General features: G+C 41.2%; 1 protein-coding gene across 2 annotated transcripts; it reads right to left on the bottom strand.

Annotated features, from left to right (window-relative positions):
- Window positions 1-1,898: 1,898 nt before the first annotated feature.
- Window positions 1,899-22,627, bottom strand: clic5b (chloride intracellular channel 5b). 2 transcript variants are annotated; one of them, XM_047388598.1, is made up of 6 exons: window positions 21,922-22,627; window positions 8,761-8,870; window positions 8,550-8,675; window positions 7,893-7,999; window positions 7,471-7,652; window positions 1,899-3,415 (listed from the first exon to the last, which is right to left on the bottom strand). In XM_047388598.1, the coding sequence occupies exons 1-6, from the start codon at window positions 22,525-22,527 to the stop codon at window positions 3,251-3,253; spliced, it is 1,296 nt and encodes a 431-aa protein (XP_047244554.1). In that variant the 5' UTR covers window positions 22,528-22,627; the 3' UTR covers window positions 1,899-3,250. The 2 variants fall into 2 exon arrangements, with proteins under 2 accessions (XP_047244554.1, XP_047244555.1); XM_047388599.1 differs by lacking the exon at window positions 21,922-22,627 and adding an exon at window positions 13,278-13,548.
- Between the last annotated feature and the right edge of the window lie 539 nt (window positions 22,628-23,166).

Genomic DNA, 23,166 nt, shown 5'->3' on the forward strand with positions numbered 1-23,166 from the left:
AATCAAAATCTGGGTTTACAGTGTATGTTTAGGGTCGTTATCTTGCTGCAAGATGAACCTCCACCCAAGCCTCATGGCCTTTGCTGACTTGTGCAGCGTGTAAGATACTTTCTTCCAGGATTACTTTGTATTTTGCTCCAACCATCATCCCATCATGTTCCTGATTAAGAAAAGTATCCCTACAGCATGAAGCGGCCACCTGCATGTGCCATGGTGAGTCTGGTGTGAGGATGATTTGTTTTTCTGTGGTATATAGGCCTGCACATTTACTTTTGGTCTCACCTGACCAGAACACTATCTTCCACGTTTTTGCTTAGGGCAAAATTTAAATGGAACTTCTTACAGGGTTCTTTTAGCAATGATTTTCTTTATGCCAATCTTTGATGAAGACCAGATTTGTGGAGTTTAAGACTAAAAATTATCAACAAATTCTTCCATCTGAGCTGTGGATCTCTGCAGTTCCTCCAGAAAAACCTTTCTCCTGACAACTTTATTCCTGACCTGTTTGGTGTGTCCTTGGTCGACCCGATGAGTCCTGCAACTCAGTTTACTAATTACGTGACTGATGAACCAGTTGGCTACAATATTATTTAGGCCTATCAAATTAAAAAGGGCTGAATATAAATGCCTCAAACCATTATGCTCTACTTTCTGATGGTCTATCACAGCAACCTTCAAAGGAGTCCATTTTTGGCAACTTCTGGCCATAGTTATACGGATCCAAGGTGTCGTCTGATGAGCCACATACAGTTGCACAGCCGCAGGTTGCAGACCCCTGGTCTATTGCCTAAAATCCCACGAAAGGAAAATTTCAAGGGTAATGAATTTTTAGAACGCACTTTTAATGGAGATTTTTTTATTAAAATATTCACAAATTAATGACTTTTTGCATAGCACAACCAGAATATTAGATTTTCTTTTGGTGTGCAAACTCCATTTTTTCTACATTTATCAATATTGTTTTTATTTTTTTGCAGCACTAGTGGTCTTTATTTTTCTCATTTGGGCACTGGTGGGTTAAGCAGCAGTATTTCTCCAACAGTGAGTCTGGCCTTTAATTGGATCACAGGGTTGTTTCTGGTGGGTCTTCAAATGTCAGGCACGCCAGTTTGTTTTAATCAGCAAAGGTCTCAAAGCAGGAGTCAGTTTACACAATTTATGCCTGAGCTGAAAAGGTTTACTAAACGTAGCTTTAAAAGTGCAGTGTGTGACTCCCTGTCAGCCTATCTGGTGGCCAAGCCAAGGCCAGCAACTGGTAGATCCACTGGGAGTGTAATAACAGATTAATGTGGCTTGCCAGGCCCCACGACCAGACGTGTTTGACGTTAATGCTCCACTGTATATTATCCAGCCAGGAGAAATGTTGAATGTGAGCGATGGGATCCAAGGACAGGGATGTTTAGGTACTAATTACCAAACAGCAAGGCACAAGTCTTGCTCCATATTTCCGTACCCCTGTGGAAATACTAGGCAGGCTCCATTTATTTTCTTTGACTGTTGTTTCTGGCACGCCAGCGTCTTGGTAAACACCACTCGCCCACCATTGTAAATCCGACAGGCACAGATCTTTCAAGTTAGACTCCTTTGAGGAAAAAATGGAGACGGATCGGATGGCGGCGCTCGGCTTTTCCATCTTAATGAGAGAGTGGAGAAGAAGGATGGCGTTTGATCCCTGGCATGGAAGCCTCTATTTAAGCCTGTCAGCGGTCATCACTCTCTTTCTGTTATGGATAGAGAAACAAACCTGCACCGCTGGATTTGATCAGCTCAGTCAGGCACACTTAACCCTTTCCAGCACATTCACTATCACCAAGAGACCTCTCATCTCTGTGACAACCTGCAAGTATGAGCTGATTGATCACCCTGCAGGAAAAGAAAAGAAAAGGCAGAAGCAGATCTGTCAAAATATTATTTTATTTGCAGAGCTGCGCTGTGAGCAACCCTCTCAGTCATCAAGATCCGATTTCATATCATATGTTTGTCCAAACCATACAAAAGCCTTATGGCTCTTCGAGGAAGTCTTGCTATAGTTGCAACCTTACAGCAAGCCAAAAACAGCAAGCCCAAGACAAGTTTCCATTCTCCTTTATGTGGACACTGAAACTCATAAACCTGAACTTAGAAGATGGGGATGTTGATGGACTCATCAGAGTATGGGGCTGCAGGGCAGGGCTTCTGACCTGTATGAAACTGGTCTGGAAGGTGGTTTTCATCACACCACTAATGGCTCTACCTAATCAGACCTGATTGGACTGCTAAATAAATAGTCTCCTCATTTATAATATCATGACGTAACTTGAGACAAAATCAATACTTGAATGGGATTCTGACAAATAAAGGGAAAAATTACAAGCTGCAACTTCCTGCTGCAATGCATTTATCTCAGTGAGTCCATCACTGACATTGGCATGTGTTTCTGATTCTTTTTCAACAAAGGCACAAAGGTTAGCAGTTCTCATATTTTAACATGTTTTGCATTAGATTTGGATACGACAGATTACTGCATCAAAGTGATTCCAACTGAAACTTTGTTCTCTAAAAGCCCTCACTGGCGAGAGTTTGTTAATTTCTTTTCTGGGAAAGAATTGTAAAAAATCATTAAAACTTTCGAGAGTAGGAGTGAATCTCAAGACACGCATAAGCTAAAGAAAAAACAAACCCCAAAAATTATGGTAGCAACACTCAAAAGAAATGACGGACGATCGAAACTGCGAAGTGGAGCTGTCGTGTTCAGAAAGCTTTGGGTGTTAATCATCCATCACAGATGAAACAAGGTGTCTCCCCAGGAGCTGGAGCTCGATAATAAACACAGGAGTCAGGCTAGACTTCTGTGGCCTTGGGAATAAATAAAGCGGACAACCTTGACATCAGCAGCTAGTAAAATGTTTTGGCCGTGTGGTGGAGTTTGTATGAAAGGGGGCTTTGTCTTATGAGGAACGTAAACGAACAGACACAATCATGTTTAAGTAAAAAGAACTTTGTCAGACGATTCACAGCAGTAACGTCTCAAGCTGGCCTTGAGACGTTACTGCTCCACTTCTGTTTTGCCATGTCTGCTGATATGATTGAAATACCATCTACGTAGAGAGAGTGCTGAATTATTGCAATTCGTCACATCTGGCGCTGTAAAAGACAAAGATCTTATGTTTCGGCAGAATCTCAGGATGTGCTGAAAAGTGTAATTTTCTGTTTGTTTATGGGTGTTGTGTGTTGCTAGTTTATTGTGTTAGAGGTCAGTTGGGTTGGTGAGTTATTTGGCCAGTCTCTTCACCACGTCTTTGTAGGCGCTCTCGATCTCAGCCTCGGTGGCGCAGGTGCCGATGAACTCTTCACGTGCGGCTGCGTTTTGCAAATACCGCCACACGCCTGTCATTTCTGACGGGATGTCATAGTTGCGGTAACTCTTAGCAACAATCTAGGAGAGATGACAAAGTGTTAGTAGTAGTTGGCCATTTCCTGAGTCCAAAGACATGCATGGTTAGATTTGAAAATCATGACTAAATTTAATATGTACAGTTAATACCACATTCTCACATAAATGATAGAAGAAAGACACAATACTGTTCTTCTCACTCTCTGAAATTAAATCAGACTTAATTGTTTCCGTTTTAGGTCAGTTAATGTTTTTTATTTCCTAAATGGCAGCTTAATAAGAGACACATTTCTGTCTCTTATTATAGATCATTTTGCTTTAACTTTCGCCAAATTCAGAAGTTTACATTTATTTTCTTTGTGTTTTGTGGAGTTGCTTTAAACTGTATGACTTGGGTCAAACATTTTGGGTATCCTTCCACAAGCGAATCACACATTTGGTGGAATTTTGACCCATTTCTCCAGACAGATCTGGTGTAACTGAGTCAGCTTGCTTGTACAAACCCGTTAAGCTCTGCACCACATATTGTCAATGGGACTAACATCGTGGCTAGGTGATGTACCCGAGCTTTATCTTCCTGGATGATGTATTGAGATGTTGTTTCAGTTTTTTAAAATAATGGTTTTTTTTTTTTCATTTTTTCTTTAAATGTAACAATTGCCAACTATAATTGTAGTTTCAGACCATCGCACAAGTGGTTAAGATTTTTGTGCCAGAGTGCATTTGCAAAATGTAATCTGTTTTTTTGTTGCTTGTGGAGTAATGGCTTCTTCCTCACTGAGTGGCCTTTCAGCCCATGTTGGTACAGGACTCATTTCATTGTGGATTTTGACCAGCCTCAGCCAGCATTTTATACAAGGTCTATTGTTCTGGAGTTGATTTGCATATTACATCTGCAACATCAAACCCATTTCATTCATAGACAGTTTGGTGATTTTGCATATAATTGCTTGAACAGATGATGGTGGTACCTTTGGGCATCTGTAAATTGTACTCAAGGATGAACCTGACTTGTTACGGTTCACTATTCTTGACTTTGATGTCTCTTCTGATTTCCTTTTGATTTTCCCATGATGTCACACAAGGAAGCAGTGTGCATGAAGTCCTACCCTAAAATACATCCCTTTAACTCAAGTGTTGTAAATTAACAATCAGAACCTTAGAAAGCCATGACATCATCATCCAGCCTCACAAATTGTTAAAACATGTGGTAGTCTTAGTGTATGTCCACCTCTGACTTCAAACAAAGCAATAAAAAAAATCTGATTCAATTATTCTCTCAGTACAAAGTATGTCTTTAGAAACAAATTATAAAGCTGTACGTGTTTTAGGTGACACATTTTCAGAACACTGTAGAGGCTTTCTCATTCTTTTTAACACTGTGTTGGCGCAAAAAGAAACTGAAAAAAAAATCTTGAGTTGGAGCAAAATTACTGTTTGGAAACGCAGCGTCTGTGAGTGAGCAAAATCTCTACATCAACTGTGTAACACTGATAAAATGTAATTTGTTTAAAGCCACTGAGTTTTGAGCCACTGATCACTTATTTTATTAAATGTAAAGTAGTTTTGGATTAGATCAGAGTTTTACTGGTATACTTTGCAACACAATTAATGGTTATACCTTAAAGAGCAACTTAGAATGCCTTCTTACTCTATTTTTTAGGTATTTCTTGTTTAAACTTAAACTTAGTTCCTCTGGTTTTAACAGCATGGAATGAATATGATAAGCAGACTCTTGCTAATTGTCTCTACCCTAAAACTAAAATTATCTTTTCTTTTGTAAACATTTTATCATCATGTTCTGGTAACATCAAGGTATGTCTAAAGGCACATTTTAAATACATCCTAAAATTTGTAGAGCTCAAACTGTTTTTTAAGAAAGGCATCATGAACAGAAACCTGAAAGAAGGTGCTTCCAAATGTTTTGCTCTAACACTTTTGTCCTGTAGTGTACATGTTCCTAATAAAGTGGCCAGCAGATGTCAGAAGTGCAAGGATATTTTTTTTTCCATAAAACTTATATCTAACAATCAAATAAAAACCCTGAATGTATTATTACACCTAGAGAAAAGCATGCAAAATCTCTGATAAATAAACGTTCCCAAAAAAAAAGTGGACATTAATAGTAAAAAAAAGTTTGGTCTAATGTTTTGAAGTCGAATACCTTCAAATGTGTTTTTTCAACTGTGACATTCTGACATTTAAACTCAATCCTGTGGAAAATGAGTGGCTGGTGAGGCCCTGTGCCTTAAAGCTCAAACAGTAAAAATAATTACACAAAAAAGAAACATGGAAAAATTCTAAGTATGGTGACTTTGAAAGTTTTTACTTTTTTCCTAACGGAAATCACTAATTACAAACTTAGCGTACGCTGGCATGAAATATCCTTATTATTAGTGTAATGGTTTCACTACGGAACACAGAATGATCCAGAGGGAGGAAACCTGTTATTTTCTATGATTTGTTTCTTTAAAACCGTACTTGCAACAGCAAGGACTGTAACCTATTTCAGATATTATTATTATTATTATTATTAACTACTTTGTTGTCAAAGCTACTATGATTCTTTTCCTTTAAAAAGCTTTTTGTGCTGCATTGTGTATTGAGGTGTTTTGTTTCTTTTGTTACATGAGTGAATTCATATTGTTTTTCTGAGATAAGACAAACTATACATGATCCTCTCCACTTAGCCCTAATAAAGATGAAAAAGTACAGCAGTGCCACAATCTCACACTGAAAAATTTAGAAAGATCCAATGTTTCATTTGAGTACATTTATTTGCAAACGTCTCCATCTTCGGTCCACAAGAGCCCTGCACCATTTAGATGCGTCCCTGCTCCAACACAGCTGAAATTAATGACTGAATTACCTTTTCAACATGTCATCTAGTTCTGCAGAGGCCTGCTAATGAACCATTGATCAGATTCTGGTGTGTTGGAGCACAGATGCATCTAAACGTTGCAGGAGAGCGGCACTTCTCACAAAAATCACCACGGACACTTATTGACCAAACTAATCCTTTAAATATGTTATTTTTAATTAACAGCTTAGTTTCTGATCAATGGGAATATTTAATTACTATTCCATGAGTTTGTGTTTATGTGGGGAAATATGGCCACTTTCTCTTGTTCATGTTTCAAAGTGAGAAAAACAAGAAAACATGCAATGTCACAGCAGATGTGTGTGGATCCTCCTATGTCACAAAATAGCAACAAGAAAACAGCTGCTCGCCTAAACATGCCCATCTCTACAGACACAGCATGAATTAAAAAGTTTTATCCAACAAGAAGTCTGATTAACAGAAGTGGACAAAATTGGTCTTGTAAACACACACAGTGAGCAGAAAAAAAAGAAAGTTAGAAAATTGCATCAAAGCGTATCATCTTGGGTCACTGAGTCTCAATAACAACCATCAAACTTTATCTACATGCCCACCGGTGTCTGGGAGGCATACCAAGAAAACATCATTTTCTGCCCAACCACCAATATGTAAACACGTGGAATTTCCTAAAAGTTAATGGGACTCTAACTGAAAATGTGTACTTTGATAAGATCGAGTTATAAGGCAAAAATATATGGAAAGCATGGTGGAGAATCTATGATACTGTGGGCCTTATTCTTTACCAAAGGCCCAGGGGAGCATGTTAGAGTATGGCATCATAAAGCTTTTGAAAATATCAGATTCCTTTTTTTAGTAAACAGTTCATCATTGGGTCTTTCAGAAGCATAATGATCCAGCATAATGCCAGAACAACACAGAGGTAGTTTAGCAGAAACAAAATCAACCTTTTTCTGACGCCAGGCCTTAGAGCTCCTCTCAATCTATGCTCCAGCCTCATTAAACTGTGCTTCATTTTGAACTTTTTCCAAACCGAATAGGAAAACTTACCTTTTTTCAAATTTTCATTGTGAGATTATGCTACGGCAATAATAGCTGAATTTCTTATTGTCAATTATCTGTTTAAACAGAATTTAAAAAAATATACAAATATTGCCATATTTTTAAAAGTGTACAGTATTGTACTGAATACTAGCTCTATACACAACCATAATATTTAAATTGTTCAGTTCTAGGTAATGGGCAAACCTCAGCCTACCTTGACTATGTGCAGTTTGGGCAGCAGGTTACAGTCTGCCAGAGTGAGCTCATTCCCATCCAGGAACATCCGGTTGGAGGTCTTTTCTTCCTCCATACTATTTGCATCAATCTCCTCAGGCAAGGGGCTTGTGAGATAATCATCAAGCTTCTTCAGGGCCTTAGTTAAACCTTTCTCCAAAGCTAAATGCACAAAGTCAAAAACATTCATGCTCACATGCTGGTCAGTTAATGCACCTAAAAGGTTATCTGTCGCGTGTAACAACAATTCCCACTAGATGGCAGCAAAATGAACTAAGAGAATATAAGTTAAAGCCTTGAAAGTTAAACTTTGCTTCGACCTAGTGGAGAAACATAATAAAGACTGCTGTTGCAGGTTTTCATGCTGTAATGCTGCAGATGTAATGAAAATGAGATCCCTACCAGCATTGGCCTCAGGTTTGGTGTTCTTGATGAAGGCTGAGAACTTGGCAAAGATGTCATTTCCAGCTGTATTGGACTCCCTGTGCCTGGCAGCCAGTTTGGGATACCTGAGCAGACACAGGGATAGGGCCGGAAGACACAGTCAGACCCAAGCATCTGGATGGAATTAACACCTGGACTGGAGCTTAGCGCTGAGTTTAAAACAGGTTACAGAACCACACTACACTGGCATCCCATCCTGTTCGGCATTCACACACTAGGGTCCATTTAATGTAAAAAACATTACGAGCAATAAAAGAAGAATTAGGTAATCTGGCATTTTCAGACTGACTTTGCAGGCGTTTTAAGAGACAATAACAGAACCCAGTAAAACCATCTCAGCTTTGGTTAAATAATATTAAACATGTTGGACAGAGCTTTAAATATGAAATAGTTGAGATTTGTATTCATTAGATTTAAAGGTACCTATAGCATTAAAATATAAGTAAGTTTATCAGAAAATGTCAGTTTCCATCAAAGCAGGCCATCCTTTACTCGACCAAACAGCTTTCCGTTCCTTCAGAAATAATCCTAAAGTGTCATTAATCTAACCAAAAGAAAGCAGTACGTAGTTTTATACAGCACACATGGAGTGGTAAAGCTGTCCGTATGAATTACTTTGGAGGGCAGAGCACTTCCTCAAGAAACTCCTCAATCTTGTTGACGTCGGTCCTGACGTCCCCGTCGAAGGTTATGAAAGGAGGGTGCGTCCCAGGAGCCAGCTTCTGCAGATCTTCTGGCTTTCTGCACAGGACACAGAGAAAACGAGCTGTCATATAAAACGTAATGTAAGAGCAAAATAGTACGTAGTCAGCAGCTCTTTCTTAACCTCTTGAGGTCAACAGTTGTGACGTTGAACACCACTCCTTTGAGCCAGAGGATCATGAAGAGACGATGGGAAAAAGGACAGTTGCCAATGCTTTCTCCATCACTTCCTGCCTGCACACAAACACAATGTATCAGTCAGGCTGATGAATTACAGTTGAAACCACATGTTTACATACACTCTGTAAAAAGTCACACAACCATTTTTGTCCCCTCTTTTAAGCCAGTTTGGATTACCTAAAGTATTTCTACGTGCTACATGCCAAAATAATTACAGAGATTTTTTGTATGCTTTTTGGGTATCTGTCTATAAGCTTCTCACAATAATCTGCTGGTATTTGTGTGTATCAACGTGAGCTGCAAATCAGTCGTAGAGCACAAGTAAAAAACCTTGTGAAGATGTTGGCTGGTAAAGTGGGTCAAAATGCACCGTGAAACAAGAGTAAAGGCCACTCAGTGAAGAGGAAGCAATTACTCCAAAAGAAACAAATGCACTCAAGGAAACATAGATTAATTTTTGGAGACATGTCCTGTGGTCTGATGAAACTTAAATTAAAGTTGTTGGCCTTCATAATTATTTTTACATATGGAGAAAAACATCCCAGGTGTGAAGTACAGGGGTGGCAGCATTCTGTGGTGTGGGTGCCATGCTTCATAAAGGACTGCTGCTCCACACAAAAATGATGGTATCTCAAGGTAAAAACATTGTGCGGAAATATTGAAGCATCATCTTAACACATCAGCCAGGAAGTTAAAGATTGGGAACAAAGAGGTTCTCAAAATGTACTAAAGTAATGCATGTAAACCTCCGCAAAAATGTTGTGTATCATAAATAGTGTTTAAATATTTGTGTTCTCTTGGTCTATCCTAATAAAATTAAGTAAAGTCAAATTGTAGAAATATTTGAGTTAATAAGCAGTGTTTGCATTATAATGCCCAGGAGATTAGACACATAAAATGCATAAAAATCTGCAAACCTTCAAACAAACCCTAATCTGCCTGTTGAATACAATCCTTCATACGATGGATTTCTAGATGTGTGTTTTATTTATATATTGGTCAAATGAGGACAGAGCCTGTCATAAGTTACAAAGAAACATTTAATCTTCATCTGCCATTTGTACATGCTAAGATATCCTGTGTGGGCATGAAGAGCACCATCCCTGACACCTGATCCTGTGGATCAGATAAATTAAACATACCAATTGCATCTCCAGGTTCACTGGCCACTGGGGCGCAGAGAGCAGGACCTGACCCGCAGCCACGCAGAGAATAGGTGCAATGACCCATGGGTTAGTGTCTAGAGTCGTTCTCCCTAATATAGAACATTAATGATCTGGCAGTTAAAGTTGCTTGAACCTTTTTTAACTGAAAGCAGCATCAGTTATTACAGTGCCTTGGAAAAGCACATAAAATCTGTGATTTTACTGGGATTTTGTGTAATTCCTAACAAATACAAATCTGAAAAGTTATTGTTTAGGGTGTTTCCTATCCCCATATTAAATCTTTTGCAGGCTCCAACAGTTTTCCCTCTAGAATATTCCTGTATTTAGCTCCTTCCACAAGTATCTTCTCATCAACTCTGACCAGCTTGCTTGTCGCTGCTGCAGAAACACACATACAAAATGCTGCCCACAACATAATCCTGCCACCACCATGTTTCATAATTGGGATGTAGTGTTCAGGGTAATGTACAGTGTTTTCTGCCACACATAGTGTTTTGCATATAGGCCGAGCAGTTTGATTTTGGTCTCATTTGACCAGAGCACCTCCTTCCATCATCAGTGTGTCGGCTACATTGCTCATATCAGACTGCAAATTGGAATTTTTTTGGCTTCTTGAGACACTTTCAATATTATTCAGCAGTATACGAATACATGACACACTTATCAGATGTTCATTTGTAAAATAAAATCATGTTTACTTTCCCTTAAAAGTCAAAAATCTGTGTTGTATTGTGTTAGTTTATTGGAGAAAATCCTTATAAAGTACTTCAAGTCTGGAGAAACAAAATGCGGAAAGGTTTGAGAGCTGTGAATACTTCAGCAAGGCATTTTGCATCATAAGAATGAGGTGAAAGGCAGCATTCATATACCTACATGTGCTTATCCGTACACAGCAGTCATACCAGAAAACTGAGCCACCAGTCTAAAAGTAGCTGAGTCAACTGGATGTTCAACAGCCATTGATGCTCTCAGTTTTGCTGGGCTGCCTGTGTGTATTGTTGTGGCTGGGCTCACTTGCATGGTGGTAACACAATACACAGAGAGCAGATAATAGTCAATCAACATCTAGAACGTGGAGGAAAATAGCTGTCATGTGGGAAGATCTGGAAGTCCGAGGAATGCATGAAGCCAGCGAGTTGTCAGCTCATTTTAAGCTCATAAATGCTGCAGCTGTTTGGAAACAGCATTTCAACATAATTTCTCGTAAAGGGTTTATGACCTTAGCAGAGAGGACCCTGATCCTCCAAATGACAAACACTAATTCCTGGACTTTATTTTTTCACTGCCAGCAAAACAACTTTTGGGTTATATCTTTAACCCAAATGCTAGGTTCATGATGTTGGAACAGAATCTGGGTAGTTTTAATCAAACATTGGGTCATGTTGTTTGATTAGTGAAGAGAATAGAAAGAGCCTCATCATTCTTCACAGATCACCATTTACAACTATACTACAACCTGGCTTGACAGATACTCTTCCACAGGTTTAAATATAAAATGGTGAGGTGGTAAAAATTATGCTGTATATGATATGGCAAAGATAAGTTTTTTTTTTTTTTATATATGACTTGTTAAATAAGGGGTTCTGGGTTGTTCTTTCAGTCCACTCTTTTATTTTTAGGTCACCTCCCCAGTGTGTGAAAATCTCCTAAATATGACCGTCTTTAAAAACAGATTCCTCTGCATGCCTGTTAAATTACCTTATTTTACTCATTTAGAAACTCAGAAATCAGACATGAGAGCTCAGGCAAACAGCCTATTATCCAGGTTCTGTGAAAAAAGCTACGATACACAAAAATGTTCTCAGTCCTGATTTAAAGGAGCCAAAAGTTTGTGCACATTTCAGGTTTTCAGGGAGTTTGTTCCAGAGCTGAGAGGCATAGAAACTAAATGCTGCCTCACCTTGTTTACTTCCGATCCTGAAAACACTGAGTAAGCAGATCTCTTATTAACTGTGTGGAATATTCATTTTTTGCTTATCTTTGATTGGTTCTAAATAAATCCTCATTTTGATAAATAAACAGAAATGTCTTTGTGTTTCTTTTTATGTGTAAAATTTGCTTTATGGAAAGTTGAAAGTTTCATCTTTTAAACTGTTTTGGCAAGTTTATGAGATTGTTAAACTTGGTTTAGAAACCTTAATATTGTTTAACCTCCTGCATGATTTTTTTTTTTTTTCAATTACATAAAAAAGTGGGTTTTTGGTGTCAAACTGATTCCTAAAAAGGAGACATTTTTGGGGTTGAAAACCTAACCAGTATGCAGGGTCAAAACCAAATTGGGTTGTACTTAACCCAGCAGTTTTAATAGTCCATTCATTCCAGATACCTCAGTAGTTATTAATTGCTTTCAAGCCATAGAAAACCAGCTATTCCAGAGCTGCTTGTGTCTCAGTTTTTAGATTCATAACCAGGACATCACAGGACAGCTCTTTGTCCATCTGGGTCACCTCTCAAAGGGCAGCATGATGAGATTACTAAAATTAGAATGACAGCTGTTATGGAAACTCTTTTTTTCTAAACAGATTTATATAGAAAATAGTACATCACCCTTCATAGATAAGAAATTAGATATTTGTTTGCGTAAGCCAATGTTAGACAAAAACACAAAGCAAGGTTCAAAGTTTGGTTTTCTAAGAATACTTTTCATTTACTAAAACAAATCAGTGATATTGCTGGGTTAACCCCTTAGTAGTACAGTGACCAAAGAAGTGAACTGACTGAAGCCAACCTTCACATCAGATAAGTGCATCCACTGTCTACTGTCTACTTCCACCTCACCTGTCTCCACGTTAGTCATCTGCCTCTAACCATTCTCCTGGGAGCTGCAGTGCACTCTGTTATGGAGAAAACATCCCTCACTTCCAAATGAGTAAAAGATTTTCTCTATTTTTGCACATCATCAGATGATTATTGTCTAAAAAAAAGTTGAGAGCTGAATGATAAATTGACTTCTTCTGTTTCTAATATCTCTACATTTAGTGCTAACATTTGTTCACAATTTAGTGAAGCTAATTATATAATACATTTCCCCCTTTAGTCAAAGTTCTCCTTCAGTATTGGGAACCAGTGCAGTTGCTCACATGAGCAAGCAGCTTCAGACATGCTGTCACGGTATGCCTGGTTGACCGAAGAGAGCAAAGAGAGTAGTGCTGCTGCTGCTGAAACTCTACCTCCACTATTGGGTTACCTGAGCTTTCCATATCACACAGAGGTAGCAGTATAGCAGCTTGAATTATTCTGCTACATGCAACCAAACTTTATTAAAACACTCAAAAATCCCTATTTTCTGTCTTACCTTCACAAAAAGTTCAATATCAGGATCTCTGTCCTGACTGTTTGTGGACATGCTGCCTTGTTCTTCTTTTTTTGTTTTATGTCCTTTTAAGATTTTCCTATCATTTTAGGTCTACATCCTCATGGAAAAATGCAGACAGACATCCTCTCTGGAAGTATCCTTTTTATTCAGGAGCTCTCTCTCTCTCTCTTCCTCTTTCTAAACTTGTGCGGTTCTGTTCCTTTTCAGCTCTAATCCAAGGCGCTCATCCTCAGTTAGTTCGTCTGAAGGCAGATGTCCCTCCTCGTCGTGACAGTCAAGGAGCTGGTTAAAGCCCTGTGCCCTGATTTAGATCCAGATGGAGAGCAGAGGCACAGCTCAACACAAAGTGCTGAACAGGTGTCAGGCCCTACCAGGGGGTGGAGCCCCACCTCTCACTTCCATCCTCACCAGCAAAACCCCAGAAATTAAACACATCTCCACATCTTATCTTTTACATGATCCATCTGAAACCTCATATTTTTGATTTTAACTATTTCCCACCAGGTCACTTTCTCTGATTGGTTTCATTCATCAAATAAAAATAGGAATACGCCTGTTTAATTCATACATATGCAGTAAAAAAGGATGTTTCCAAAAATACAATCGTATTTGTGTCTCTTTTAGTTGTCACGGCTGTCACTCTGTTGATTTGGTTTTTCTCGAGCATAGGCGCAGCAGCATTCATATTTAATTCATGGTCCACATGCTTGTGCTCCGGCAGGTTTTATGTGATCACCACCAGCAGCAGCAGCAGCAGCCGACGTGGAAACAACTCCTCAGTGACTTACTGATGTCTGATTTTGGCTCTGAAGGCAGCAAGAAGGAATCATTTGCATACATACTGAATGGCACTGCAAAGGAACTGGGCTGGAATGTGTCTGGCTCACAAAGTTCTTACAGATCTGTCCAAGTTGGAAAAAAATGTGCTGTTACCTTGAAAGGCATAAAACAAAAGACAAACGTGAAAGAAGATGAATATACTCTGAACCCTCTATTTATAGCACAGCTCCCTCTCCTGGCTGACACACTAGCAGGCAGTTCAACCCTGTTTCTAAGAAGAGAAGGATCTGAAACACTGAAAATGACTCAGTTCATGAGGGAAATATTAAGAAGTCTACTAAGGTATACTTATAGATGTTGAACACAATACAAAATGATGACAAACTGAGGTTTTTATTACCTGAATTTAGTCTAAATAGAAAAAATAAAATCCCTCATAAAATCCCTCATGAAGACCAAAATATCGAGGCACGCAACGTCGCTCGGTACGGCGGAGCCGGGGTCCCACCCTGGAGCCAGGCCTGGGGTCGGGACACGTCGGAGAGCGCCTGGTGGCCGGGTTGCTCCTTGCGGGACCCGGCAGGGCCAAGCCCAAACGAGAGACGCGAGGCCATCCCCCAGTGGGCCCACCACCTGCAGGGGGAACCGTGAGGGACCGGTGCAAAGAGGATTGGGTGGCGGATGAAGGTGGAGACCTCAGCGGCCCGATCCCCGGATGCTTAGGCTGGCTCTAGGGACGTGGAATGTCACCTCGCTGGGGGGGAAGGAGCCTGAGCTTGTGCGGGAAGTCGAGAGATATCGACTAGAAATAGTCGGGCTCGCCTCCACGCACAGCGTGGGCTCTGGAACCCATCTCCTTGAGAAGGGCTGGACTCTCTTCTACTCTGGAGTGGCCCACGGGGAGAGGCGGCGGGCTGGTGTGGGTTTGCTTGTTGCCCCCCAGCTCAGCCGTCTCGTGTTGGGGTTTACCCCAGTGGATGAGAGGGTCGTATCCCTGCGCCTTCAGGTTAGGGAGAGGTCTCTGACTATCATTTCAGCCTACGGGCCAAGTGGTAGTTCAGAGTACCCGGCCTTCTTGGCATCCCTGTCGGGGGTGCTGGATAGTGCTGGATAGTCCATTATTCTGCTGGGGGACTTCAACGCCCACGTGGGGAACGACAGTGACACCTGGAGAGGCGTGATCGGGAGGAATGGCCTCCCCGATCTGAATCCAAGTGGTGTTTTGTGATTGGACTTCTGTGCTAGTCACGGATTGTCCATAACGAACACCATGTTCAAACATAAGGGTGTCCATCAGTGCACTTGGCACCAGGACACCCTAGGCAGGAGGTCGATGATCGACTTTGTTGTCGTATCATCAGACCTTCGGCCGCATGTTTTGGACACTCGGGTGAAGAGAGGGGCTGAGCTGTCCACTGATCACCACCTGGTGGTGAGTTGGATCCGCTGGAGGAGGAGAAAGCCGGACAGACTTGGCAGGCCCAAGCGCATAGTGAGGGTCTGCTGGGAACGCCTGGCGGAGCCCTCGGCCAGGGATGTATTCAACTCCCACCTCCGGGAGAGCTTCGACCAGATCCCGGGGGATGTTGGAGACATAGAGTCCGAGTGGACCATGTTCTCCGCATCTATTGTCGATGCTGCTGCCCGTAGCTGCGGCCGTAAGGTCTGCGGTGCCTGTCGCGGCGGCAATCCCAGAACCCGGTGGTGGACACCAGCAGTAAGGGATGCTGTTAAGCTGAAGAAGGAGTCCTATCGGCTGTGGTTGGCTTGTGGGACTCCTGAGGCATCTGACGGGTACCGTGAGGCCAAGCGTGCTGCGGCCCGGGCTGTGGCAGAGGCAAAAACACGGGCCTGGGAGGAGTTCGGTGAGGCCATGGAGAAGGACTACCGGTTGGCCTCAAAGCGATGCTCCAGGAGTATGGAATCGGGGGCCCTTTATTAGGGGCCATCCGGTCCCTGTACGAGCGGAGCAGGAGTTTGGTCCGCATTGCCGGCACTAAGTCGGACCTGTTCCCAGTGCATGTTGGACTCCGGCAGGGCTGCCCTTTATCACCGGTCCTGTTCATAACTTTTATGGACAGGATTTCTGGACGCAGCCAAGGGCCGGAGGGGGTCTGGTTTGGGGACCAGTGGATTTCGTCTCTTCGTTTTGCGGATGACGTGGTCCTGCCGGCCCCCTCTAGCCAAGACCTACAGCATGCGCTGTGGCGGTTCGCAGCCGAGTGTGAAGCGGCTGGGATGAGGATCAGCTCCTCCAAGTCCGAGGCCATGGTACTCGACCGGAAAAGGGTGGATTGTTCTCTTCAGGTTGGAGGGGAGTTCCTGCCTCAAGTGGAGGAGTTTAAGTATCTCGAGTTCTTGTTCACGAGTGAGGGAAGAATGGAGCAGGAGATTGACAGACGGATCGGTGCGGCTGCCTCAGTAATGGGGGCGCTGTGCCGGTCCGTTGTGGTGAAGAGAGAGCTGAGCCGAAAAGCAAAGCTCTCAATTTACCGGTCGGTCTACGTTCCTACCCTTACCTATGGCCATGAACGTTGGGTCATGACCGAAAGAACGAGATCACGGATACAAGCGGCTGAAATGAGCTTCCTCCATAGGGTGGCCGGGCACTCCCTTAGAGATAGGGTGAGGAGCTCGGCCAGCCGGGAGGGGCTCGGAGTAGAGCTGCTGCTCCTCCACATCAAGAGGAGCCAGTTGAGGTGGCTCGGGCATCTATACCGGATGCCTCCTGGACGCCTTCCTCGGGAGGTGTTCCAGGCATGTCCCACCGGGAGGAGGCCCAGGGGACGGCCCAGGACACGCTGGAGGGACTATGTCTCTCGGCTGGCCTGGGAACGCCTTGGGCTCCCCCTGGAGGAGCTGGAGGTGGTGTCTGGAGAGTGGGACGTCTGGGCATCTCTGCTGAGTCTGCTGCCCCCGCGACCCGGTCCCGGATAAGCGGAAGACGACGAGTACGAGTACAAGTAGAAAAAACAAATAAATTAGGTGAACGTAAGGGGAAAACTGACCCAACTCTCAAAATGATGTTTGCTGAACACAGATTTACTATGAAAGCATACCCTCTTTTCAAGGGTCCTGTCTAGGATTCTACGCATCAGGATTTAATCAAACAGGTCTGGTCTTAACAGAGTTGTTAAATTATTGAAGTCTAAGTGTACAGAAATACACAAAGTCACATGCTTTTATTCCTCATTTGGAGAAGGTCTAAGTAGACTTTGTGATTTATTATGTTCTAGAACCACAGTAGAGACTGTTGTTTTCTTTGACACTTTATGAGTCTCATATCTTCTTTACTTGCAGATATTCATCCATGGACTTTGACTGGGACATTGCAAAACCTTGATTTTGTTTTCATCTCCTCTGTTGTTGATTTGTTTGTTTGGGATCGTTGTCCTGTTCTATGACCCAAGTTTGTCAGATCTCTAGGTGGTCTCATATTTGACTCTAGAATAGTTTTGAATATTCAGTGACTGAAACATCATTTGACTGAAAAATAAGCCCTATTTATTGCCCCTCCACCATGACTGACAGTTACTAAGAGGTACCTGAGCCAATATGCTGTGTTTGGTTTTTACCAAACATCTCTACTTTGGTCTTTCATCTTTAAAGGAACTTGTTCCAAATGTTTGTTTGTTTGTACATTTTGGACGTATTCTTCCGTGAGTCCAAAATTTCGGTTATGTTGGACTTCTTACAAACTCAAGTTCAGTAGTTCTTCCATTAAGCCACTTTTGTTCAGTCTTTTTCTGTTTGTGCCATCATGAACTATAGCATTTAAAATGCTAGTGGAGGACTGGAGAGTTTTGAGATCGAACTTTTATTTTTTTTACTGCTTCTCTAAATATCACATAATCTGACCTAGAGTTAATTTTCTGGAAGGCCCCCTCCTAAGAGTAGCACTTGTATTAAATTGTTTCCACATCATTACTTTTACAGCCGAATGATAGACTTTCATTTGCTTGGTAATGACCCGATAACCGTTACCAGACCGATAACCAGTAACCTTTGCGTCTCTAAGGTCATTGCTGTCATCGTAGCATTCGGTGTTGTGTTAATACACACATGTATGCTTCAGACCAGCAAACTGGCAAAACTGTTTCTGTAAAGGTGGTCAGACTTGATCATGATGAGTTAATCAAGTGCATCTGTATTACCAGAAGCATTCAAAATTTCTTTTGTTTTTCCTTTTATTTACACACTTAAATGTTTCAGACCATTAAACAAATATTAATATTCAACAAAGATAACCTGAGTTAACAGGAAACATGGTTTTCAAAGGGATTCATTTATCAAGGGAAGAAAGCTTTCCAAACCAACCTGGCCATGTGTAAAGTAATTGCCACCTACACCTAAAAACTGGTTGTGCTTGCCTTTGCAGCAAAAACTGCTTCATGTGTTTGCGATACATGGCCACAAGTCTTTTACATCATGATGGAGGAATTATTTGGCCCACTCTTCTTTGCAGATTTAATTCAGACACATCATGTGGTTTTTGAGCATGAACAGCCTGTTTGAGGTCATGCCACCCCATTTGAATTATTGTCTTGCAGCAGCATAACCCAAATGTGCTTGAGTTTAAATTCAAAACTAATGGCTGGACATTCCAGTCCAGGTCCTGAAGAAGCAAATTACCTGGGGATTATCAAGATGTATTATGGTAAATATAAGACACATCATTGTGTTATTTTTGGTCAGTAGTGGTTCTTATGATAGTCCAGCCACTCCTGTGAAGGTTCACCACTGTTACCTGTTTTCCTTTTTGGTTGATAATGGCTCTGACTGTGATCTGCTGGAATCCCAAAGACTATTAAAATTAATTGGACGATCTGGAAAATTTGAGTTTGACAAAAGAAAAAGCAAAAAGAGAACAAACCTGTGGGAGAGAAAACACTTTTTCACAGCACTTTAAATCTGTTTGGAGATACAAGCAGATTACATCAGATTACCAAACATACCTAAAAACAGTTTCAGTTATAGAACTTGGGATAAGCTGGTGAGTGTAAAATAATAAATTCTTACTGAAATCATTTCTTACAAACCATGTTGGTATCGTGTATCTTCTTCACACAAAAGGAAGGTCATATCCCTCACTTGTTGAGCTAATCATTCACTAACAGAATCAAACGGTAACAGGCATTTGTCATCTTTCCAGAGCCAAGGTGAAGGAGACCATTTAAAGTCCTCTCTTGAATTAACCCCTACACTTTTAAGCATTGTTCTTTTAAGTTGTCACAATCCCTAAAGAATTACACACCATGAATGTGTCAAACCTCAGCTGTGTGGGTTGGAGAATTGCCTGTTCACAGTACTTTTTCTAAGAGAAGTTACTGCATTAAAAACACAATGCCCACTTTGGAAACGCCTCCTAGAGATAACTGTTATAACCTACCCTGAAGCGGATGAGTCACGTAACACTGTCAGCAAAAACAAGCGATGTCCTAACTTTTCTCTCTACTTTTATAGGAGAGCTGGGGTTAATTTATAGCAGCTGTTAATGATTAAACCGCTGGAAAATCCACCTACATCTTGGACTTTCTTAGACGGGAGGAAAAAACAAAGTGGAGTGACATATGGAGAACAGACAATGGATTTTGCTAATTCCATGATAATTTATGGTCCATATTTATCATAATCATGATATAACAACACCAACATATCACATTTATTAGCTGAAAATAGGATCTTTTATCAAACTTGTACTCTAACCATGCTCAGTGTTGATACACTCAGATGGGTGGTTCATTTCCACAGTGAACTATGGTCCACGTGTATAATGATTCTGAGATACCTTGTTGTTCGGATCTCTCTTTATCAGCTTGTACTGTAATTATCCTCAGAATGAAGTAATCCTTGTAACAGAGACACCTACCCAGCTCACACTATATATATATATATAAATAGGCTAAAAGACAAGTATATTTATGGCAACTTTCCTTTGATTCAGCTCATGAAAGTGGACTTTTAGCATGCTTTGGTGTGAGTTTTTGAATTTGACCTAAAACAGTTATATTTGCATTTTTATGAGGTGGGTTTTTTTTTTTCATTTATGGGCAGTAAATAGCAAACAGACAATTATAATTGAAGTCAGATTTACGCAGCAGTTCCCCAGGTGGAATATATTGGTGAAAGATTTGGTTTAGAGACAAATGGTTACTGGTCAATGTGCACATTGGAAGTTAGATCTTCCCCATTGTTACCTGTTGTAAAATGTTTTGTAGGACAAAACCAATGTGAAATGGTGCTTTTAAAGTATTAGCAATATATGTGGAATATACACCAAAACATAACCAGGAAAGATTTGCTAATTTGTCAGCTCCTTTTTAAGGTTAGTGTCTTAAAAGTGTTCATGCCGCTTAAAAAGTTTAATATTTGTCCAATTTACAAGTACAAACTTATTTTATTGGGACTTTACGTGATTACCACAGTGAAACATGGTAGTAGCAGCATCGCCCTGTGGGAATGGTTTTCTTCAGCAGGGATAATTTGCTTGGAGTTAATGTGAAGATGGTCGGAACTAAATACATGGCAATCGGGAGAGAAACTCTATTAAGAGGCTACAAAAGACTTGAGACTGGGTTCCCCTTCCGTCAGGACACCGACCCTAAACATACAGCCAGAGCTACAATGGTTTAGATCAAAGCGTTTTCATGTGTCAGAATGGCCTAGTCAAAGTCCAGAGTTATATCTAGTTGATGATCTGGAGCAAGACTTGAGCACTGATGTATACAGACTCTCTCCATCCAATCTGACGGAGCTCGAGCAAAAACGAATGGGCCCACATTTCAGTATCTAGATGTGCAAAGCTGGTAGAGACACATCACAAAAGACTTGAATCAGGGGGGTGGAAACAAATGCACGCAACACTTTTCCAACTTTTATTTCTAAAATATTTTGAAAACAATACATCCTTTTCATTCCACATTGCAATACTTTGTTTCGGTCCATCATATAAAATTGAACATTGAAGTTTGCAGTGGTCACTTGAAATAAATACATAACTTTTCAAGGGGTGTGAATACTTTTGCATTCTGTGAACTATCATTTATTCTAGCATGTAACAGCAACTTTAATCCCACCCCATGTTCGCTACCTATCAGCAAAGCCATGCATTAGCTGACATCCTGCTCCACAGATAAACTAAAGCAGGGAAAACACAGGCGGATTTGCACAGGCTTAGAGTTCACCCTTGGTTACTATGTTCTTTTACTGTGAATGAGTTAAATATTAGATGACTTAAAGGTTCTGCCTCAGAAAAATCATAGCTTACATAACATGTTCTAAAGCAATAAAAGCATCCCTGCATATTAGATCTGATAAATCTTTTTTAGTGGGATTATATTTAAGATATTTAAGATTTATGCCATCGAGTTAAAAACAAAATGCCCGTAACGGAAGAATTTACCATGAAAAGATTTTATAGAAAGTACAGTTTTGCTCTTTGCTGCAATTAATGTCAGAACATATGCACTAGGGCTAATTTAATACCTTATTATTTTATCCTCAACACCAGCAGAATGCAGGTAAACTAGATTGTTTTTACAAGCTATTAATATAAATGCCACAGGTATTAGCACAGGAATCAGAGTTTGCCCAAGCCATAAGCAGAACATGAGGCAGCTTGGAGCCACTCCCTGCTGGCCCCTGATGGGTTGAAAAATCGGATAATTGTAAATACACCGAGGAAAATATTTAGAGTAATGCGTTGTATAAATACAGTACCATTATGGTTCCAGGTTGGCTCTGGCAATTACTATTTAAAGGAAAACAATCAACTCCACGGCCTTCTTTGGATTTATGCTAAGATAGTGACCTGGCTTTACAGTTTAAAAACTCAAGTTTTTACCTTGACAAAGAGGATCACTTTGGTCTCGTTGGGGTCAGCCGGGGCCCTGCTGCTGTCATCCAGAGTGACGTTCTCCAGCGTTTTAAGGCTGTAGTCCACAGATTCATTCTTCTCCGGGATGGTGTTAGGATGAGTGTAAGACATTAACAACCCGTCTTCTGCATTATCCTCATCCTGGACCTTGCTTTGGTTCGGAGGGTCGTCGCAGGGGTCTCCGTGGTAGGAGGAGGAGGAAGAGTGAGAGGTGGATGATGAGCGCCTGGAGCTGTTGTGCGACCCACCGTTCACCTCTTCAACCTCCGGCGGCAGCTCCATTGTAACTGCAACTTGTTGCTCATCCGTCGGAGACCCTGCCCTGGCCTCCTCGTCGTCGCCGGAGGACGAGGATGAGGACGAGGAGCTGTCTTTATCACCGTCCCTGATCTCCATGTAGTCTGGGGAGCCACGCTCTCTCCCTGCTAGGGTGTGGACCTGCACCTCGCTGTACACATGATCCATTCCCTCACCTGTGTTCTCATACCTGGGATCTTGATCGGGGCTGTCGGCTTCACCACGGTGAACAACGTTCTGAATTTCCTGAACGACGCTTTCGTAGATGTGCTCCATGGTGCTTAGATTTCTGTGTTTAAAAGTGGAAGTTAAGTTCTGCAGTGTTCACGGTGGTGGCACACAGTCCGCCTGCCTCTCACCGACTGAGTGCCTGGGCAAACTCCAGCTACAAGCCATAAAAGACCTTTGATCCTGCAAGGTAACACATGAATAATGCAATCGCTGAGGGCTGTTCCCTCAAGGACATTTAGGTGAAGCAGGCACCTCTGTATAACTGTTGCGAAATATGTTGTAACTTTGATCTTCACAACCACAAAATACAAAGAAATCCACTACAGACTGATTCAAAAAAAGTTTAGAACATATTCTAACTATTTACCTTGTGTGGACTGAGGCACTGAGGGATATGTAAAGTTTTTGGAACTGTTAATAGTTTATGGGCACAGATGTACGTCAGTCTTCTGGCATCTTTGCTTCAACAAAATAAAACTGTCCCTTGAAGCAGCTGTCATTAGAGTGCCGACCAGAGGTTTAAAAACACTCATCACCTTCATTCATTTAGGCCTTTTAGTGATGCATCTGAACCACTATGCTCTTCTAATGGAATATTTATACGTCAAATAATTCCAATGAATTTTAAAAAACAAGAATTGGGTGCACAAGTTTTAACTTTGTTGTGGATTTTCTCTAATCTAC

This window comes from Girardinichthys multiradiatus, chromosome 15, assembly GCF_021462225.1.
Source record: "Girardinichthys multiradiatus isolate DD_20200921_A chromosome 15, DD_fGirMul_XY1, whole genome shotgun sequence".
NCBI classification, from domain to species: Eukaryota; Metazoa; Chordata; class Actinopteri; order Cyprinodontiformes; family Goodeidae; genus Girardinichthys; species Girardinichthys multiradiatus.